This window comes from Perca flavescens, chromosome 19 (assembly GCF_004354835.1).
Source record: "Perca flavescens isolate YP-PL-M2 chromosome 19, PFLA_1.0, whole genome shotgun sequence".
NCBI classification, from domain to species: Eukaryota; Metazoa; Chordata; class Actinopteri; order Perciformes; family Percidae; genus Perca; species Perca flavescens.
In genome coordinates, this window is record NC_041349.1 from 32,525,006 (window position 1) to 32,545,132 (window position 20,127).

The following is a 20,127-nucleotide window of genomic DNA, read 5'->3' on the forward strand; positions in this document are numbered from 1 at the left end:
GTTTCCTTTTCAATGATGTGCAGTATGTGTGACCCTGAAAAGAGGGCCAAGAGTTAACCAATACCAGCGTGTTAAGGCTGTTGCGTTGGCCACGTCATGTTCAAAAACGTTCTAAAATAGGAATTTGAAAATCAAATCTAACTTTAGTGAAAGTGATTAGTTCTGTGGTGGTCCTGAAGTGCAAAACACAGAGAAAACAGAAAACGCAACCGCGAAAGAGGAAACGACGGCATTTGGTGAGAGCGTAGAAATGGAATGGGAGTAGAATGGATACGGGACCATTTGCCGTAGTCATTTGACTAGTTTGATAAAATGGTGATTGTTGTTAGTCGTTATGGTGACGACACACGTCAGTAGGGTTGTAGAGCGAGTCACGCTCGCCAGTTTTACCAGTTTTTTTTTTTTTTTTTTTAAATCCAGCAATTCCTCTAGCAGCACGGCTACAGACACGGTGTACGTACAGTGTTTCCTCTGTTTATTTTGGAGTGGCGGCCCACCACGGCAAAATTTCTGCCACCACAGTAAAAATGTAGTCGCGGTTGCCTTTTCAATTATCCTGCCGACCTAATGCACCGCTCACATTGCAATTTAACAAGTAGAAGTATTCAGAGGTTATTAGGCCCGTCCAGTTTAACTCCACATACTGTCATGTCGATGTAGTTCATTGTCAAAACGTTCGGACAGACCTGCCCCACTGCTAAAATAAAATCCTAAAGGAAACACTGACTTAAAGAATGTCCATTCTATTTTTATGGGTGAGATTCAAACCGGATTAAGTAGGTACGTATTGGACAATGGTTCCTCGTCCCTGATTAGATGTACTTTTTGGTAGTCTACTAGTAACGGAAGTACTTCTTTGGATTTCCGGCAGATTGGGATGCCTTGTTAAGACTCAGTCCTTACTGCAGTGGCCCGGGTTCGGCTCGGACCCACGGCCCTTTGCCACCTGTCATTCCCCCCTCTCCTGTCCAATAAAGGCCAAAGAAAAATCTTAAAAATAAAAATAATGCTGGCCGATAGAGCTTTTTGTACCGAGAACGAGTAGTTTAACTCAACAGCGTTACAGTACACGTAGTCCTATAAACACATTAACTTACGGCCCTTCATAGCGTTGCTGCTTATTCCGGCTCTCTGATTGGTTACACGGTATGTCAGTCTAACTTGACAGTGTTATCTGTGATGAACGGAGAATGATATTCTCAAGAAGTGCAAGTCGCACTGAATCTTGAAATGTGAGTGTTATATGAAGGTGTTCAGATTTGGCTGACGTAGGACTCAGAGACGGAGTCGCTTGTGTTGACTTTGGGTCAAATTGACCAGTTTTCAATTTTTGTTTAATGTCAGAAAATATGGGACGTGGAAATAAGCGCTGAAAATGTGTAGAAGAAAAATGTAACAATTTAAAAAACATTGGAAAAAGCAAAAACAAAACTGTGAAAAACAGGCGTAAAAAACGTCGCAAAAAAAGACAACACGAGGGCTAAGTACCTTAATGGGATCCATGAGCTGTGCCTCATCCACTGGTGCTACAGTCGGCCGTGCCGGCGAGGGAGCCAGAACACGAACACCTGCAGGCCCGGCCCCTTCCACCTCACACAGTAGCTTTGTCTAATCTCTCCCTTCTAGCTTACAGTTGGAAAACCTTTGCGCTGAAGCGTGATTTATGCTTCTGTCTTAAAGGTTAATGTGTTTAGTTGTTCATTATCAAAATCTGTGTTGCCCGTTCACAAACTTGTCCTTTTTCATGAATATTTACCACCACCATCAATTCCAAGTATTCCTTTTGGATTGAAATTTTACATTTGGATTCACATGAACTGGGGAAGATGCTCCATATTCATGCTCCATCTTGAAATACGTTAGCCGGTAAGGGACATACAGGACGTGTGTGTGTGTGTGTGTGTGTGTGTGTGTGTGTGTGAGACATACAGGACATACTGCTCTGCCTTTCACGTTTTCTCTGTCACATGATAAACTCTCGCTTCCTGGCCCTTTTTGAAGCTTGAAGGCTACCGTAGCTGTAATACCTACTTTGAACTGCGTGGCGCGAGAAAGTTTATTGCGATATACGTTCTCAACGCCAGATGGGAGAAATTCCTACACATTGGACCTTTAAATCAACGCCGTGGCTACGTGGAGATACCGACCCTACGGCGTAGCCTGATGTGCACCTCTCGAAAAATGTAACTACACGTGGCTCGGCTGTGTCCTGGTAGTGTTGCATTCTCGTTCTCGCGGTAGTACGGCACGTTCTCGCGATAACATGCCACGTGGATGTTTACATCCGCTGTATGCAACGTAGACCTACACGTGGATAGCTCAAAATGCTTACAGATAACACGCCATTTGGCTTTAGGAAAGTGGGCGTGTACGTTTACGCAAAATCATGTCGTCATGTTGGACTCTAGAGTCGCTACTCACTCTGAAGATAATCACCATCACTCTCTCACTACCACATATTTAAAGAAAAACATTAAACCAAGATGCTTTAATCAGTTTAATCTGATGCCGTGACATAATTATGCTAATGGTTTACAGATAAGATGTGACATCACCGTCAGCCACCACTGAGTCAAATCGAGGGGTGAGAACCTTAAAAATACCGACGTGGTCTTACCGGAGCCTGATTGCATCCAAAAATAAACAAGGAAAAGATGTTTTTTTACTCAGAAGGAACACCGTACAAAGTAACATCGCAATTTTTCTTTAACTCCTCAAGTACGGTTCCCAGCAATATTCACAGAATGAATACACAACTCACAAACAGGACAGGAGTCAAGTTCAACATTATTAGGGCTTTAGTAAAAGTCCGGAATGATCCCAGCAGTTCAGAATCAGCTTTATGGGGATGGATTTTACATCATAGCTTACCCAAAACATTAGTGGGGGTGTATGGTCACTTGTTTTAACTTTTTCTGAAACATCATATTTCTCTTTCGTTAAGATTAACTGACTGACAACTGAAATTCTATTGGAAGGACTGTTGTGAGCCAGACAAAGTGTGTGTGTGTAAATGCGTCGGTTAAAAACTGGGTGGATACCGTCCAGATATAAAGTTCGGTTCACTTGGGCTCCCGTCTCTTTTGAGACTGGACCAGCGTGCTGGACCCGAGCTCGTCCAGCACTCAGGGCAACGGAGCCGATCCCGCTTGGTCACAGTCGCATCAGCACTTCTAGGAGGCTTTGGCCACGCCCACCAATGCTGGCCTGAGGGTTCGACCGTGAAGCTTGTAGCCCACTTTGGTTACAACGGCAACGGTGCCGGGCTCCTTGCCCTCCACGGGGGCGTGGAAGAGGGCCTCGTGCTCGTAGGGGTCAAACCTCTGCCCGTCGGGGTTCAGCTTGACCAGGCCGTGCTTGGCGAAGACCTTCTGGATCTGGACCTCGGTCATCACCAGGCCGTCGTACAGGTTCTTTAGGTGGGGGTTCTGGCTCGTCACCTCCTCCTTGGGCACGCTCTCCGTGGCCTTCTCTAAGATGTCGGCCACCTCCAGCAGGTCCTTACAGAAGCCCTGGATCCCTGGGGATGGAAGCATGCTTTCAATCTCGGACTTTGTAGCAGTATTATTATTATTCTGCATCCTGATCAAGTTCCCTTGGCCTTTGGAAATTAAAATAACCCCCCTCCCGCCCCCCCACATCATCACATGCCCTTCACCATACCTAGAGATTGGCATGGGGTACTTTCCATAAAATCATCTCTCAATGCAAATCAAACCAGCATTTGGCTAACCAACATAAAACCATGTTAATCTAGGTATGGTGAAGGGTATGTGATGATGTGGCCCCCCCACATTTTATTTTAATTCTAAAGGCCAAGGGAACTTTATCAGGATGCATAGTATCCTGGATCCATGAAATAACTGGCCTTTCAAAATAAAAATCTGCCTGCCTCTATGGGAATTTAACATAGGGGTGGACTGACTTATGCCCCCCTGTATTTTAAGGAAGAACATTTATTTATTAATTTACGATACATTATTCATTCACAAAGAAAATTGGTGTCCTTAAAGGTTGGATTTTTCCTCATTTTTTTAATTAAGGCATTAAGATCAATTTCCAAAAGATAATTTTTTTATTCCTCTTTTTAGTCAACTTAAGCATGGGTTCCTAAACTTATGAGTGCCGCTGTATATACACAGTCTAGTCACCTACATGACACACAATGTCACTTAACTCTAACATCACAGGGGGGCAACCTCCAAGACCTTAAGCCAACTGCCAAGTTCGCCACCCAAGAGTGTCTGAACAGGTAGGGACATGCTAAAATGTAGCCTTGCAGTGAAGACACTACCACCATTAATATACTAAAATTGTGTAATAAAAACAAATTAAAAAGTTCAATAATGGGCAAAGAAACTAAATTTGTATGTAGCCAAACAACCCTGACATGTTTATATAGGATTTTTGCAATACATTATTCAGTACATTTAGAGTACCTTCAGTATCAGAGAAGTAGAAAATTATAGCCTCACTTTTAAAGAGCCCCCCCATTACGCTTTTTGGGAATTTTTCCCATCTTTTAGTGTCTTATATAGTTTATATAGTACTCCTTTCTCTCTCACAGACAACACTTTCTCCATTGCCTAAAAACGCCTTGCCCACATTCCCGTTTGAAATTCCTCCATTAGTGATGTCACAGATTGACAAAGCCATCCCAGTTTTTCATGTGTGCTGCCCCATTGGTGGTGCCTGAGCAAGCACAGCCCGCCCAGTGGCTTGTTTGAATTTGGTTGACCAATCACAACAGAGTGGGCCAGCTGACCAATCACAACGGGCCAGCTGACCAATCAGAGCAGACTGGGCTTTTCTGGAAGGCGGGCCAAGAGCTCAGACAGCGTTTCAGGTGAAGGCACTGCAGCAATGGGCAGTATGAGAAACATAGTATGTTTTTTGAACATTAAAGCATGTAAACCTATTCTAGTAGACCACAAGGGTACAAATATGATGCTGAAACCAAGTATAATAGGGGCTCTTTAAAGCTTACATTTAATAACAGGTAATGAAAAAAATAAGTCATGTATGCACACTACTGTAATTAGAAAAAGGTCTAATAAGCTTGTCAAAAAATAGAAATCAAGTACATTTTAGTATTTGACAGTGCAAATACAGGTTTTAAGTAAACAAAACCAACAGCCAACCACTTCATAAAAGACACACAATGTAATCAAAAAAGGCTAATGTTGGCCTATTGTGACATCTAGTATAGTAGAATTTATCTAGAACGCTGATTATGGTCTACAGGATGTATCCATGGCAAAGCCCCGTTTAGGTGGAGCGTACTGTTGAAATATGGAAAACCGGCATCTCTTTACCGTATAGTTTAGCATCTTCGATCATCTTCTGACTCCTGGTCCTGAGGTTCTCCGTGTCGGCTAAGGCCCGCTTGTACTTTTCCTGGGAACATGATAGAAACGGTTAGCCACGGCCTCAACACACAGCTAACTACATTATGTAGTGAAGCTTAGGCATATACACAGTGTTGGGTTTTTAAAATGTATTCCAACTTTATTTAGGGAAGGAAACGGATCTAAAAAAAATGTAATTAGTTACCATATCTTTTGTAAACGGTGGTATTGATAAAAAAATAAATAAATGGAACAGAATGTTCTGATATCACTGCATTTATATGCAACTGTGTTGTTTGTGTGAGTGTGTGTGTTAGAGATGGAAATGGAATTTAAATGAATGAAAATAAAAAGATGGCTTGATTTAGGATTAGGATATTGGCCCATTTTATATTTTCTGACACTGCCCTGAATTCTATTTGTTGCGTGCAGCAACTTTATACAAGATATTATTATAGGTAGGCCTGTAACAATTATTAAATAATTGACTAATTGTCTATGCGGAAATGGCTGCCATTCATTAGCATTGTGCTAACATAGTTCCCCGGGATTTGTGCTTTTATTTTTCTTGTTTGCTAACTTCTGCTAAGGTCCTAAGGGGCACGACTGTTGATGGCAATTGTTGATGTTGTTTAGCTGTGCCAAAATGTAATTATATAAGTGATTATTGGTCGGACCGTTTAGCTAATGCTATGCTAGTGGCAGCTGTCACTTGTTGCCATGTTAAATTGCAATTACTTCTGAGACAATTAATTGTCCAGCAAAATTTGGAATTGTTACAGGCCTAATTATAGGACCTTCAATTTAAGCTATGGTTACTGTATTGGCCGGAATATTAATATCATTTCAGGATGCGTGGACATGGGACTGCAGGGGCATGGATGGAACCACCAGACGACTGCTCTACCACCTGAGCCACAGCCACATGTACAGGGATGATGATGGTGGCAGTTCAGACAAAGAGGGACTGTAGCTAGTTGTAGAGTGGTGAAAAATGTTTGTGAAGACTGCAGCGAGGTGGTTGGCAGATGCCTTAACTGCATGGCCTGGAACCCCATCAGGCCCAGCATTGGCCTCGCTGCAGTCAAGGTGTAGAGCCCACTCGGATTGTGGTGGCACCTGGATTAGGGCTGCAGCGGTTCAGGGTCTGACTCTGCTGTGCACTTTCCTGGCATTTGCTTTCTTGATGTAACTTTAAAAAGAAATTGCAATATCCCACCACGGACACCACTGTTTCCCACACAGACTAATTCGTGGCGATGCGCCACACAATCGACACCGGACGCCACATATTGCAGGTTTTTTTTAACGCTATTTTAAAAAGGGTATTGTTCAGCTGCATTTTCTTTCCCTGCCACACACACACGCACCATGTCTTAAAGTCACCATGGGCTAAGTGGCCAATGGTGGAACTGCACCCTCTGGCTCACATAGACCTTGCAAGGAGAAAGAAATTTCTATATTTCAGCGGATCATTTTTTTGGGGGGTACATCAACTTACCAGCCCGAACACTTAAAGCGTCCTTGTTTTTAACATTCACTAGTAGCCAAATCCAGTTATTAAACTAGGCATGATGAAGGCGAGCAGACCTGGAGCAGACCCGCGGGACTGCGCCCGCCCACGTCGCCCTGCACATGCTCACATGACTGTTCTCCCAAGGTCCTGTAGCTGTAGTAATGGATATAGCTAATGGTTGTAATTCACCATGTCTTCTATTAATACATCCATGGTATTATCTTATGATACATACAGAGGGACGTATGGATGTATGTAAAGCCTGTAACGTTGATGTAACGTCATTAGTGTTTTCCCAAACTGACGGCGCTATCGGCTAGTAGCCAACATCAGCGGTAGCTAGCGTGGAAGAGAACGGTAACACTGTACATAGCTATATGCCTGGATAACGTTACTACAGACATAGTGATTCCATGGCATTAGTCTGACTTACTGTCATGTCTTTGAGCTGTTCCTCCAGCTGGGTCTCTGCTGCACTCTGCTCCGGCTTCTCAGCCTCCTCCTCTGACCCGTGGCCATTCTTCTGCTGGGTGGCCGTGCATAACAAGCGTGGAGAAGCTCTGGGTGGAAGGTGGGGTTAGAGAGAGGAGAGAGAGATTTTTTTGTGTTTTCCATGCTTGTAAATTAGTTCACTTGTAGGTTTGGACTGCTGGTTTGACAAAACAAGACATTAAGACATCACTATGGGCATAATTAATTATTCAATCACAAAAATGATTGAAGATAACTGTTCATCATTGATGGAAATATTTTTCCATTAAAAAAATACAAGACACTGGACATATGTGTAGCACACTAATGTTTAGGATGGAAAAAGACAACTACAGGAGATGTTATAGAAGATTTTGAACCTATCTGTAAGTACTGCACATATTATTCTGGTTCTCCAGAAGTCAGGGTATTTTGGTTCCTGGTCCAAGCCTGCTAACTGACGTATCAGACAGCTTAATTCCCACTGCTGCCAGTTGTACAACTGCCAGTAGTACATACTAACTACGTTACGCAACTACCCTATATGTCAGTCGATGATAAATACCAACGTATACGTAGCACAGACTAAGAGATGCAATATTGTTGGAATCCTTTTAAGTAGTAGAATAGCCTATTCCACTTTGATTGTATGTCATAATATGACGCCGAATTCCAGCCACAGGTTATTCATCTATGTCACGTCAAGCAAACAGAGTACACGTTCGCTAACGACAAGAGGAAACGTTAAATTATTACATTTAGGAATGGAGTTTGGTTGTCTCTCCAGTTAAGAGAAGACAACACGCTAACTGACATCAACCCATTATAAAACGCACTTCAACTTCCAACTTCAAAAAAGATCTAAAGATCCGAGAAAACACACACACACACACACACACACACACACACACACACACACACACACACACACACACACACACACACACAAGAGCCTTGAACGTTACCATAGCATATTAAACTACTAATTCATCATTTAGAATGTGTCACGTTATGTCATCATCCTTCTGCTAGCAATTAAAGTTAACGTTAGCTACATGCTGACAATTAGACACACACACACACAATAAATACGCTTGGCCAGTTCATCTCCAACACACACACATATATATATATATATATATATATATATATATATATATATATATATATATATATATATATATATATATATATATATATTTAAACACACAAGTCTGTATCTTTCACATAACGTTAAAGGTCAACGGACCATGGTCGGTTACCAAAGCTAACGTTGCTAACAGCTGGCTATCACTATGTACCGTAGCCCCGCTGCTCCCTGCCAAACCAAGCCCGGTATAACAGGCACATCTCAGTTAACAAAGTCGACATTGTAGTCTGTTACCTTATCAGCGCTGGCGAAGATAAAATTGAGTAGCTCTGTCTCACTGCTCGCACACACCAGCTCGCCATTTTTTTCCCTGACTGTTAACACACGCTCACACGCTGGACATGTATTGGAGGAGCGCTGAGGCACGAAGGGACGCACAATGATGACGGTCTGAGCCAATCAGGAGTCAGTAAGAAGACCACCTCTTCCATTTGACAAATCCGATTCAGAGAAGAGTTTGACGACAACTTGTAGTTTGGTTGAGTTGACGTTAAAGGTGAAAGCTGCACGTGACCAAGGACAGTTTTTTGTGTGTGTGTGTGTGTGTGTGTGTGTGTGTGTGTGTGTGTGTGTGTTACATTGATTTGGAATGCCAAACCAACATTCTAGCATTCTAGCATTCTAGCTAAACAGATATCGAAGGAAGTGTGGCAGAAGCACTTACAAAATTCAAAGGAAAATGGGGAAGAAAGTGTTTTAGGAAGGAGTATTTAACATGAATAATGAACATCAAGCATAGTGTGCACTAGACACAGCAGCAAATGTGTAGCCTACTTCAGGTCAATCTTCACTTCAGGGGTGTCAAACTCATTTTCCCAGAAGGCCACACTGGAAAGAGAGAATCACACCGAGGGTCAGACATGGAGAGTTTATTGACATGCTTTTGTTACTGCATGTCACTTTTTTTGTAAACATTTTGGTAGCTTTTTTCCAAATTTTTGTTGTTTTTATTCAGACTTTTTTGTGGCTTTCACAGACATGTGTCACTTTTTTGTAAATTTGTTGTTTTTTCCGACATTTTTGTCACATTTTTGTACAAGCATTGTGCAACATGCATCTCTATTTCCGGTGGCGCTGCTCAGCTGGCAACTCGGACACGTGCACTGTCAGTCTGTGTGTTTTATGTACTTTGATCATGTTGCTTTGCATGACTATCCATCCATCCATCCATCCATCCATCTTCGTCCGCTTATCCGGTGTCGGGTCGCGGGGGGAGCAGCTCCAGCAGGGGACCCCAAACTTCCCTTTCCCGAGCAACATTAACCAGCTCCGACTGGGGGATCCCGAGGCGTTCCCAGGCCAGGTTGGAGATATAATCCCTCCACCTAGTCCTGGGTCTTCCCCGAGGCCTCCTCCCAGCTGGACGTGCCTGGAACACCTCCCTAGGGAGGCGCCCAGGGGGCATCCTTACCAGATGCCCGAACCACCTCAACTGGCTCCTTTCGACGCAAAGGAGCAGCGGCTCTACTCCGAGCTCCTCACGGATGACTGAGCTTCTCACCCTATCTCTAAGGGAGACGCCAGCCACCCTCCTGAGGAAACCCATTTCGGCCGCTTGTACCCTGGATCTGGTTCTTTCGGTCATGACCCAGCCTTCATGACCATAGGTGAGGGTAGGAACAAAAACTGACCGGTAGATCGAGAGCTTTGCCTTCTGGCTCAGCTCTGTTTTCGTCACAACGGTGCGATAGATTGAATGCAATACCGCACCCGCTGCGCCGATTCTAAGACCAATCTCCCGCTCCATTGTCCCATCACTCGCGAACAACACCCCAAGGTACTTGAACTCCTTCACTTGGGGTAAGGACTCATTCCCTACCTGGAGAAAGCATTCCATCGGTTTCCTGCTGAGAACCATGGCCTCAGATTTAGAGGTGCTGATCCTCATCCCAACCGCTTCACACTCGGTTGCGAACCGATCCAGTGAGTGCTGAAGGTCGCAGGCCGATGATGCCATCAGGACCACATCATCTGCAAAGAGCAGCGATGAGATCCCCAGCCCACCAAACTGCAACCCCTCCCCACCCCGACTACGCCTTGATATCCTGTCCATAAATATTACAAACAGGATTGGTGACAAAGCGCAGCCCTGGCGGAGGCCAACCCTCACCTGAAACGAGTCCGACTTACTGCCGAGAACCCGGACACAGCTCTCACTTTGGTCATACAGAGATTGGATGGCCCTGAGTAGAGACCCTGTGATGGAAATTTCTTGCAGCAGCAGAGTTTAGTAAATATCAATGATAAAAATGAATACGAATAAAGACTGTTTGAGAATCAAACCAAAATCTGGTCTTTGAGCATTTATTATATTTTGCAAAATATGAGAATACAGATTCACAGGTACAACTGAATGAGCATTTCTAACTAAAAGTCTAAATATTCAAACATTATATAGTGAAGAAACTCCTTTAAGCCATCCCTCTCCAAGTATCTTTAGCATACGGTCACTTTCTTAAGAAAAATACCATAGACAGTCAGATCATCTCTCAACCTTCCATTCTGCTCCTGTGTCTCCTATACTAGACAAAACACCTGCTTATCTCAGGAGACAAAAACAGATACGGTTCACACAGTGTTATAGCCTTCTTCACCCTATCTGCAAAAAATAAACAGATGAGGAGCTGCAATTCTTTAGCGAAAATAACTTCTGCTATTGCTCACAGTCTACAAGGCCAGCTCTCTCACTGATGCCTTTAAGTCTACAGGAAGGAACAGGATTATGTGGAGGTTTAAAACAATCTTTAAACAAATGGTATATCATTAGAATTAAACAAATGGTTAAAATCATTAATCAATAATGGTTAAAATTAAATTTGCCACCACAGTCCTCCCTTTTGATTACAAAATAATCACAAAAAATAAATTTTACCTTTAAAGATTCAAACCTTATTAAATCATTAATCATTTTAAAATTCAAACTTTACTTCTTAAAGATTCAAACTTATGGATATAATTGTCTATTGCTGAAATGCTGTTTTTGAAAGAGGTACAAAAAAAAAAACCTTTTTTTTTTAATAGTAGCAAGCTTTCACGTCTAAGTAAAAATCATTAAAACAAAATTTTAATCAGTCTTACACATTATCAGAAACGGTGTCCAGGACCTCATCATCATACCTGGACATACGAAACAAGTCAGAGGACTCAGTGTTCTGAAGTGCCTGATACTGTATCATATTTAACATGAAGATGGAGGAAATCATTTTCTTGACAAGTGGGATTATGCAGCATACACAGATCAGGAAACCAAACATCAAAGTTATTAGTGGTGCAACAAATCTAGCTAACCAAGCTTTCCATCCCCCTTGAAAACCCCAGGAAAGAATACCAAGGAAAGAATCCTGCTGCAAATTTAGTCCCTGGGCTGGTAACCTCTCTCTTTTCTCTAGTAGAAACATCAGATGTGGGCACATACATGGGATAGTGGTGAGTTGTATGCACAAGGGAAGTCATAACTGTAATGGCAGGTGTCAAATATATCATACTACATCTTCCTGCCCATCGAGGAGTCAAAATCTGATACCAATGATCTCCACAAAGCCAAACATAATCCACTAGAGACCCTGCGCCAGAATCATCAGGCCAACGCATGGTGTGAGTCAAAGATGATATCAGTACTGAAGCACTAAGATACCCCGGTGTGGAGTGTAAGCATGCACTAATGTTTAATTTCCCTGTTGCGCACGTACAATTCTTCAGTCTGCTGACAACCCGTGGTTACCCCCAAATACTGAGAACCCATGCGACGAGGTCGTTCAATGCATAAGGCATGCGTCAAATTCTTCATAAGGCTATGGTGAAACTGTCCTATACTATCAGATGCTTTTCCATTTTTAGTTGTGAAGATAGTACCATTCGGAGCACGCACAGTGCGATTCGCAAAACCTCCACAAGGTGAAGGTTGAATAGCAGCCGAATAGAACTGACCCCCCTCCTCTCTAACATCCTTGAGTGCTGTCAGAGCACAGACAACTTCTGTGAGATTCAATGTGTGTGGTTTTACTGGGGTAGCCTGCTTCCGAGAGTGGGGAAATAGTGGGCACACATAACAAGAGTCATTATACCCTACATCACGTGTGAACTTCTTAACTAGGCCAAGCCATGCATTAGTGGAGAATGCATCATTCTCATCAGAAGATCCCCATCTGTTAGATAAACTTTCAAAAGTCTGCGTCAAATGTGTTGATTCTGTGTCAAATGTGTGAGGTGAGATTACTTCAAGGTAGAAAGATCCGCAGGGAAGCCTCCCTAAGGTCATAATACACATAACAAAGTAATCTTGGTCGGAATACTGAGCATTGGTCAATGTTAACAAGATGCCTGTTGAGGAATAGTTGACTTTCTTTATTGACAATCTATTGGTTAGGTTCGTGTGGTCGTTAGGAACTTCATAGCCCCAACCTACATCACCTGTAACCCAAACAGCCTGCTTCCATGAGGAACATATGGGTCCTCCTTCTCTGTAGTATCCTAAATCCATTATCACTATACATATACCTCTCTCTCTCCTATTGATGCTCCTTTCTCCCCGCACCACACATAGTCACAGGGCTGAAGCATAAGAGTGGATGTAGTGTTGACCATGATAGTAACATTAGCTCTGTGATACCTGTTGTACTCTGAACGCCATCTACTCCTAGACGCAGAAACTGTGGAACGCGTCACTCCCTTTCCCCTCCCATGCTCCTCACTAGTGTTCCTAGTGTGTCTGGGTGTGTCTGTGTCATTGGGAGAAGTCGTGTTGGAAAAAATGGTTATTTCAGTCAGCGGTTTATCATATTTTCCTAACATTATAAATGCAAAGATCACAAATGCAGTAATGAAGACTAAACCCAGTACAAATTTGGACCCCCCGAATCTCCTCGGAGGGTACCATTTCAGTAGTTTCTTGTGCTGCTCCATTGTGTGTGCGTATCACAGCACTCTGCTCCTGTGTGTGTGTGTGTGTCTGAGCACACTGCTCTGTGTGTGTGTGTGTGTGTGTGTGTGTGTGTGTGTGTGTGTGTGTGTGTGTGTGTGTGTGTGTGTGTGTGTGTGTGTGTGTGTGTGTGTGTGTGTGTCTGAGCACACTGCTCTGAGTCACAGAGGAATGTCAACAGTTCCTCAGTGTAAGGAAAACAAGGATTGTTCTGTGAGTGTCAGAGCTGTCAGAGCTCAACAGAATGAGTGTTGTTCAGGAATGTGCTGTGTCAAAGGTACAATACCAGTATGTTGGTCACACTTTCTCTCCTCCTTTCAGTGTGTTGCAAATCAGTGAGAAAAACTCAGTTTTTCCCCGATTGATTTCAGAGATAGCACAGAACGCCGTCTGTCAGGCTGGTCTCTGAATCAATTTCCCTCGTAGGTGACTCAGCAGGGAACCTGCTCGTCACTTGTTGCAGGTGTTAGCGAACCTGGCACCTCTCCTGGGTCCGGAACCTGTTTGCAGTGTGTTGCGTGCACCCACGTGGATCGTTCTGCGACCTTGACTGCTGTGTGAGTGACCAGGAGGATCTGGAAGGGTCCTTCCCAGCGTCTGGACTGCCAGTTCTTCCTCCTGAAGCTTTTGATCACCACAAAGTCCCCAGGCCGGAGCTTATGCAGTGGTCCCTCAGCTGGTTTAGGCAGACCTGCTGAAACCTGTTTTCTTATGTCAGAAAGAGCAGAAGAAAGTTGGGTGCAGTATTTCAACATGTCATGTTCACATAGAGCTGTTGAGGGAATTGCCGCCTTTGGCATTTCTGTCCTTACATAAGGAGGCCTGGCAAACAGAATCTCATACGGACTGAGATTGGAACGAGATTGTGTACGCATTCGCATATACATTAGGACCAAAGGAAGCGCCTTTGTCCAAGGGAGGCCTGTGTCTGCACAGCATTTAGCTAGTTTTGCTTTTAACGTCCCGTTAATGCGTTCCACTAAGCCTGCGGACTGGGGATGGTAAACGCAGTGGGTCTTGATGTTTATCCCGATAAAGAAGCTTATCTGTGTTATCGCTGAGTTTACAAAATGAGCTCCATTGTCGCTAGACAAAAGGCTAGGTATTCCCCATCTGGGAATAATTTCAGTCATTAAAGCTTTTGCCACCACTGAAGCTGTCTGTCTTTTGGCCGGAAACACCTCCACCCATTTAGAGAACATATCAACCATAACGAGGCAATGTTTTTTCCCCTCTGACGGTGTTAACTCAACAAAATCCATCATCAGATGTTCAAATGGTCATGTTGGTGGTTTGTGTGCTGCCTGTCGTGTTACATTCACTCCTCTGCCAATGTTGTGTTGTGCGCATATTATGCAAGCTTTACAAAATTTTTTCTGCAAATGTAGTGAACCCCTTTGTAAACCATGTCTGCGTGATAGCTACCACCATTCCCCCTTTGGAAACATGGTCTAACCCATGTGTCAACTTAGCAAAATGTGGGAAAACGTGTTTTGGGAGGCATGGTTTAGAATCTGGCCCTAGCCAGATGCCAGTGTTAAAGGTGCACCCTACTGCTTTCCACTGTTGTCTTTCTTGTGGTGTAGCATGTGTCTGCATAGCAATCACAGACTCTGGAAGGGAGAAGTGATCCTCTGCAGTGAGAGCTAAGGTGTCAAGTGTGAGGGGCAGGCGTGCAGCTGCTTTGGCAGCTATATCAGCACGACTGTTACCCCTAGAGACAGCATCTTGCGCCCCTGTGTGTGCAGTGCATTTACATACAGCTACCCTTGTTGGTAGTAGAATAGCAGTCAAAAGATCGTTGATCAAATGATGATGTAAAATGGGCTTACCGTCAGATTTCAGAAATTGTCGGTGTTTCCACAGTGCACCAAAGTCGTGCACCACTCCAAAAAGCATACCTTGAGTCCGTGAAGATGGTAACAGATGAGCCATCAGCCAACTTACATGCTTCCGTGAGGGCAATGAGCTCAGCAGCCTGTGTGCAGACAAATGGTTTGGGAGAGATTTAGCAATCATAGTTTCAGTGTCAGAAACTACAGCAAATCCTACCTGTCCCTGTCCTGTTTGTGGGCAGCGAGGCTGACCCATCTACATACAAAATGAGGTCTGGATTCTCCAAGGGAGTATCCGAAAGATCTGGGCGAGGTGTGCATGTTTGCGCCAGCTCTGCCTAACAGTCATGCGGTTCTCCCTCCTCTGGTGTAGGCATAAGAGAAGCAGGGTTAAGCACAGTACAACGTTTAACTGTTACGTTAGGCATGTCAAGAAGTACTGTGTGATAACGTAGGTATCGTGCTGCAGATAAATGTGAAGCCTTTTGTTCAAGTAGGATCAAAGAGACAGCATGTGGGACTAGCAGTGTGAGTGGAGCATATCCTACTATGTCACGTGATGCCGCCAAGGCCCTTTCAGCAGCTGCTACAGCCCTGAGACAAATCGGAAGGCCTGCTGCAACTGGATCGAGTTTTGCAGAGAAATAGGCCACTGGTCTTAACCTGTCTCCATGTGGCTGCAGGAGAACAGACGTCATGCATCCTACGCGTTCATCCACTGTCTGAGTGAAATGAAGATTTGGGTTAGGCAAACCTAAGGTTGGAGGACTTTGAAAGGCCTTTTTAAGATCTACAAAGGCCTGCTCAGCCTCAACAGTCCAGGTTATCAAATTGTGTGCAGTCAATCCCTTACCGTGTATCACGTCCCCTAAAGGATGAACAAGTTCCGCCTAATTTGGGATGAAAACACAACAGTAGGAACACATTCCTAAAAATGACATCATTTGTTTTTTTGTCAACTGTTTTGGTAGGGAAACAATTGCCTCAATCCGCGAAGGAGACAAGGTTTTCCCTGACCCAGAAATGTCATGTCCCAGGAAGTGGACCTCTTGTTTTACAAATTGCAATTTTTTAAGACTGGCTTTGTGTCCCTCAGTTGCAAGATGACACAATAGCGCAATCGTGTCTTGCTCACACAACTCTTGTGTTGAGCTTCCAATCAAAATGTCGTCAACGTACTGCAGCAGACTTGAACCTAGGTTCGGTGTGAAGCTCTCTAGGCTGTCGCGCAGTGCGTCATTGTAGATGGTCGGAGATTCAGTGTATCCCTGACAAAGGCGTGTGAAAGTGTATGGTTTTCCATCAAACAGGAAAGCGAACCAGAACTGACTGTCTTTGTCCACCGGGACACTGAAAAAAGCATTAGACAAATCAACAACAGAGAACCATTTAGCATTACTTTTAATTCCCTGTAGGATTGTGTATGGATTTGGCACATTTGGTGCTCGAGCATGAACAGCTGCATTGACAGCTTTCAAGTCCTGAACAAAACGCCATTCCGTCGGAATGCCCTTTGGCCGTATTTTCTTTACCGGAAAAATCGGTGTTCTTACAGGAGAATCTGGACACGGAATTATAACTCCTGTAGCCAATAAGGAGTTAAAAACGGGTCGGATTCCATTAATAGCTTCCTGTTTTAACGGATACTGATGTTTCTGTGGTCTGTAGTCCGAACGTGGTATTATGACGACAGGTTGACAGTTTTTTATCAACCCCACGTCATATTTATGTGTTGCCCAAAGGTGTGTTGGCACTTTAGCTAAAAGTGGTGAGACGTCAGTAGGTAAAATATCGTTTTTACCGTGCAAAAATGTGTCAGTTGTAGGTGCAGTTTCACTCAATATATAGATACTGCAGATACAAGGCACACGCCATGATAAAAGTTTTCTATAATTTCCTGTTGAGGGAGAATATGAAATACAGTCATCAGCCGTGTCAGTCCAGTCAGTCAGTTTCTCACAGGTCATGACAAAGTGTCCTAGGTCTGTCTCCTGGTCTGTGGGAGACAAAGATAGAAGAATGTGAGCTACAGAGTTAGAAATTCTGAAAACCTTTTTCTGTTTATCAGTCAAGGCTACAGTCACTGCGCAGGTGTGCATGTGCCAGTAGACGGAAGACAACTCTAGCTCCTCCTTTGACTGGTCAAGGAATTTGTCAACATATTCTTCGTCTGGAGTTGGGGAGACATGAGAGATGCAATGCATTTGTTGTGGTGTTCTCAGCACTGCTAAAGGTGATACTAGTTGTTGTGCTTCTGTCAGGAGGTCGATAGCCTGACAAAGGTTAATGTCCCATAGAAATGTGAAAGAGTGTGTGCTTTTTGATTTTAACAAAAACATGTCAGGAAAAAAATGCTTTTTGTCAAAACACACAACCCTGAGGCCAGTGGGGGTAGGAATTACCCCTATACCAAAAACACACATCAAATCTCTGCCTAATAAATTTACCGGGCACACAGGTGAGAGCAAAAATGAGCATTTTGCTCTTCTTTCTGGGTCTGGATCTGTAGGATCTGTGTGCACACAAGTCATTGGAGCAGTAAATTTTTCTGGCAATACCATACCACTCGCACTTCTAGAAAGAATTACTCTACCAGAAAGTTTTTGTTTAGGAAACAATGATTTTTTCAAAACCGAATTTGTAGCCCCTGAATCAACCAAGAATTCTATTTCCCTCCCCTGTATTGTCAACACTGTTGTAGGCAGTTTTTTATACACATCTGATGAATACATAGCATAAGTAGGCCTTTTCTCTGCTAATTCCTTCTGTTCTATATGCTGTATTGCATCTAATATGTTTTGCCTATTGTTTGGGGGTGGTGTAGGTGTTTGTGGTATGCAGGAAAGCATGTCTTCATTGCAAGCATGTGTATCTTTGTGTGTGTGCATGTTACCCTCCTTAGCAGGCGCACTCGTGTCATCCAGTCCGTCCATTCCACCACTCTTTCCATCCCCCACCGCCTGTCAATCTGCAAACTGCTGAGGGTCGTTGCGCCGTCCCTTAGACGTGTCCTTCTTGGGGTGGGGACATTCGTAGGCCCAATGCCCTTTCTCGCCACAGTTGTAGCAAGTGTCTTTGTCCACTACCCGTGTGTTGTCCAGGCTCCTGCCTCTGCCTCCTCTGCCTTTTCCTCTTCCTCTCCCTTTGCCTTTTCCTCTGGCCGCACTCCTTTCTTGAGACATTGCTGCCACAGTTTTTATGAGGGTTAACTGTGCAGCTTCACTGTTCTGTTGTCTTTTCTTCTCAGTCTTTTCTCTTGTGCTGGTCAGGATTTTCTCAGCATGCCTAGCATGTCTAACAATCTCCGTCAGGGCTGAATCGGGCAGTCCAATGCAGGTTTTGTCCACTTCAGCTCTAATGTCAGGGAGCATCCCATTCAAAAACATGTTTTTGAAATGAGCTTCCCAAAGTTCAACCACTGCTCCGGCAGCAGTTGTGCGAGCGATGCCGCTGTGTCTATCAAAAGTCTCAGACAATCGGTGCTGGAAGTCCTCCACCGTCTCGCCTCTGTGCTGCTTGGTGTTTGCCACACGTGTCATGTCGATTCTGTCGGGAAACACGGTTTCTATGCCAGTGAAGAGCTCCTCCAGCAGGTCATTGTAGCCATCATTTGCTCTATTTGCGAGATTTGGATGGTGGAGGATTGGATTATCGGTTGGGTCTTCGGGGAGAAGGTGTCGGATCTTTGCATAGTCCATAGGCCCCAGGTTTATCATCAGAAGACGTCGTATTTCTGGAACAGTGGGCAGAAAAGTCTCAATGAATGCCTGAAGGGCCATGTTAAATTGTGCACCAGAGTTTTTGCACAGAGGAAGGTGGCTTGTCGCTTGTCTAATGTCCAATTCAGTCCAGGCCTTATACACCAGGCCTATTCCCCCTTGTGTAGGGACTTGAATCATCGGAAATGCATCAGCTGCATCTCCGTACTCATCAGTTTCCTCTGTGAGGCCTTGGAATACTGGCAATCCAGTGGTTGCGGCTGCATCAGTGCAGCGGAGGAGTGAGATGAGTTGCTCCCGTGCCCGATCGCCTCTCGTCTGTCGGGTCGTCGGTTCAGTGGCTGCTCTCTTCCTCTTTCGTGCGGTGGGGATTGGGAACAGGGGTGGGATGTCCGAGACCAGATCCACGGTTTTCAAACTCGGATAGAGAGGAGAAAATGTGTCAGTGACATTGTTCATCTCTTTTTCTTTTTTCTCTGTTTTGTTAGTATCAGTCATGCTCAACAGTGTCATCTGTTTCTGTAACTGCTTTCTCTCTCTGTTATCAGCTTCTTTCATCCACACATTAAAACATGCCTTGTTATCCTCAATTCGTTCTAAGACCTCTGTTTTAATTGTTTTCTTCCCCTTCAATTTTTCCTCCTCTGTCTGTAGATCTAATTTTAGCATCCTCAGCTTCGCTACACTCAGGGAACCATTTGGCGGAAAGCCAAAGTTTTTTGACCAATAAGATAGACACCGCAAACAATCCGGTCCATATTTATGAGTCATTTCTCCCACTATGGGTCCAGTTGCATCATTGGAACGGGAAATTTCGTTTCCCATAATTGATTCTTGGACTTTATAGTATACTATGTCTTACTCGATGTGATCGTCACCACACCGCGAGGTTATTTGTTCGGGAAACTTACGTGAAAACCCGTGTACAGCACTGCGGACGAAATCAACTTAATAGTCAAATAACTTGACCTTTTTAGTATGGTTTGCCTTGTTGCAGTCTGTCTCTAAATAGTCAAGAGGCTCTTCTAAAGAGTTTAGACTATTTGTTTTTGCTTGGGAAACTTGTATAAAAACCCGGTGCGACCCTGCAGTCAAAATCTCTTAAATAGTTAACTATTTTATTCAACCTGCAGTCCGCCTCTTTAATCAAGAAACGTGCTATCAGTTTCT

The 20,127-nt window shown here is 43.9% G+C and overlaps 2 protein-coding genes across 2 annotated transcripts; both read right to left on the reverse strand.

The window, feature by feature from the left end:
* Window positions 1-2,483: 2,483 nt before the first annotated feature.
* On the reverse strand, window positions 2,484-8,904 carry grpel1 (GrpE-like 1, mitochondrial). The gene is made up of 4 exons (XM_028564121.1): window positions 8,720-8,904; window positions 7,298-7,424; window positions 5,316-5,397; window positions 2,484-3,520 (listed from the first exon to the last, which is right to left on the reverse strand). The coding sequence occupies exons 1-4, from the start codon at window positions 8,785-8,787 to the stop codon at window positions 3,174-3,176; spliced, it is 624 nt and encodes a 207-aa protein (XP_028419922.1). The 5' UTR covers window positions 8,788-8,904; the 3' UTR covers window positions 2,484-3,173.
* A 4,858-nt stretch (window positions 8,905-13,762) lies between these two features.
* On the reverse strand, window positions 13,763-14,560 carry LOC114545807 (uncharacterized). Its single transcript, XM_028564339.1, has one exon. The coding sequence runs from the start codon at window positions 14,534-14,536 to the stop codon at window positions 13,835-13,837; it is 702 nt and encodes a 233-aa protein (XP_028420140.1). The 5' UTR covers window positions 14,537-14,560; the 3' UTR covers window positions 13,763-13,834.
* Between the last annotated feature and the right edge of the window lie 5,567 nt (window positions 14,561-20,127).

Excerpts from the sequence above, each read along its gene's own strand:
- grpel1 (XM_028564121.1), bottom strand. The coding sequence starts at position 8,787 with ATGGCGAGCTGGTGTGTGCGAGCAGTGAGACAGAGCTACTCAATTTTA. Across the intron at positions 7,425-8,719 it reads TCTTCGCCAGCGCTGATAAG|AGCTTCTCCACGCTTGTTAT; the intron begins GTAACAGACTAC and ends CCTTCCACCCAG. Across the intron at positions 5,398-7,297 it reads AACAGCTCAAAGACATGACA|GAAAAGTACAAGCGGGCCTT; the intron begins GTAAGTCAGACT and ends TCATGTTCCCAG.
- LOC114545807 (XM_028564339.1), bottom strand. The coding sequence starts at position 14,536 with ATGACTGAAATTATTCCCAGATGGGGAATACCTAGCCTTTTGTCTAGC.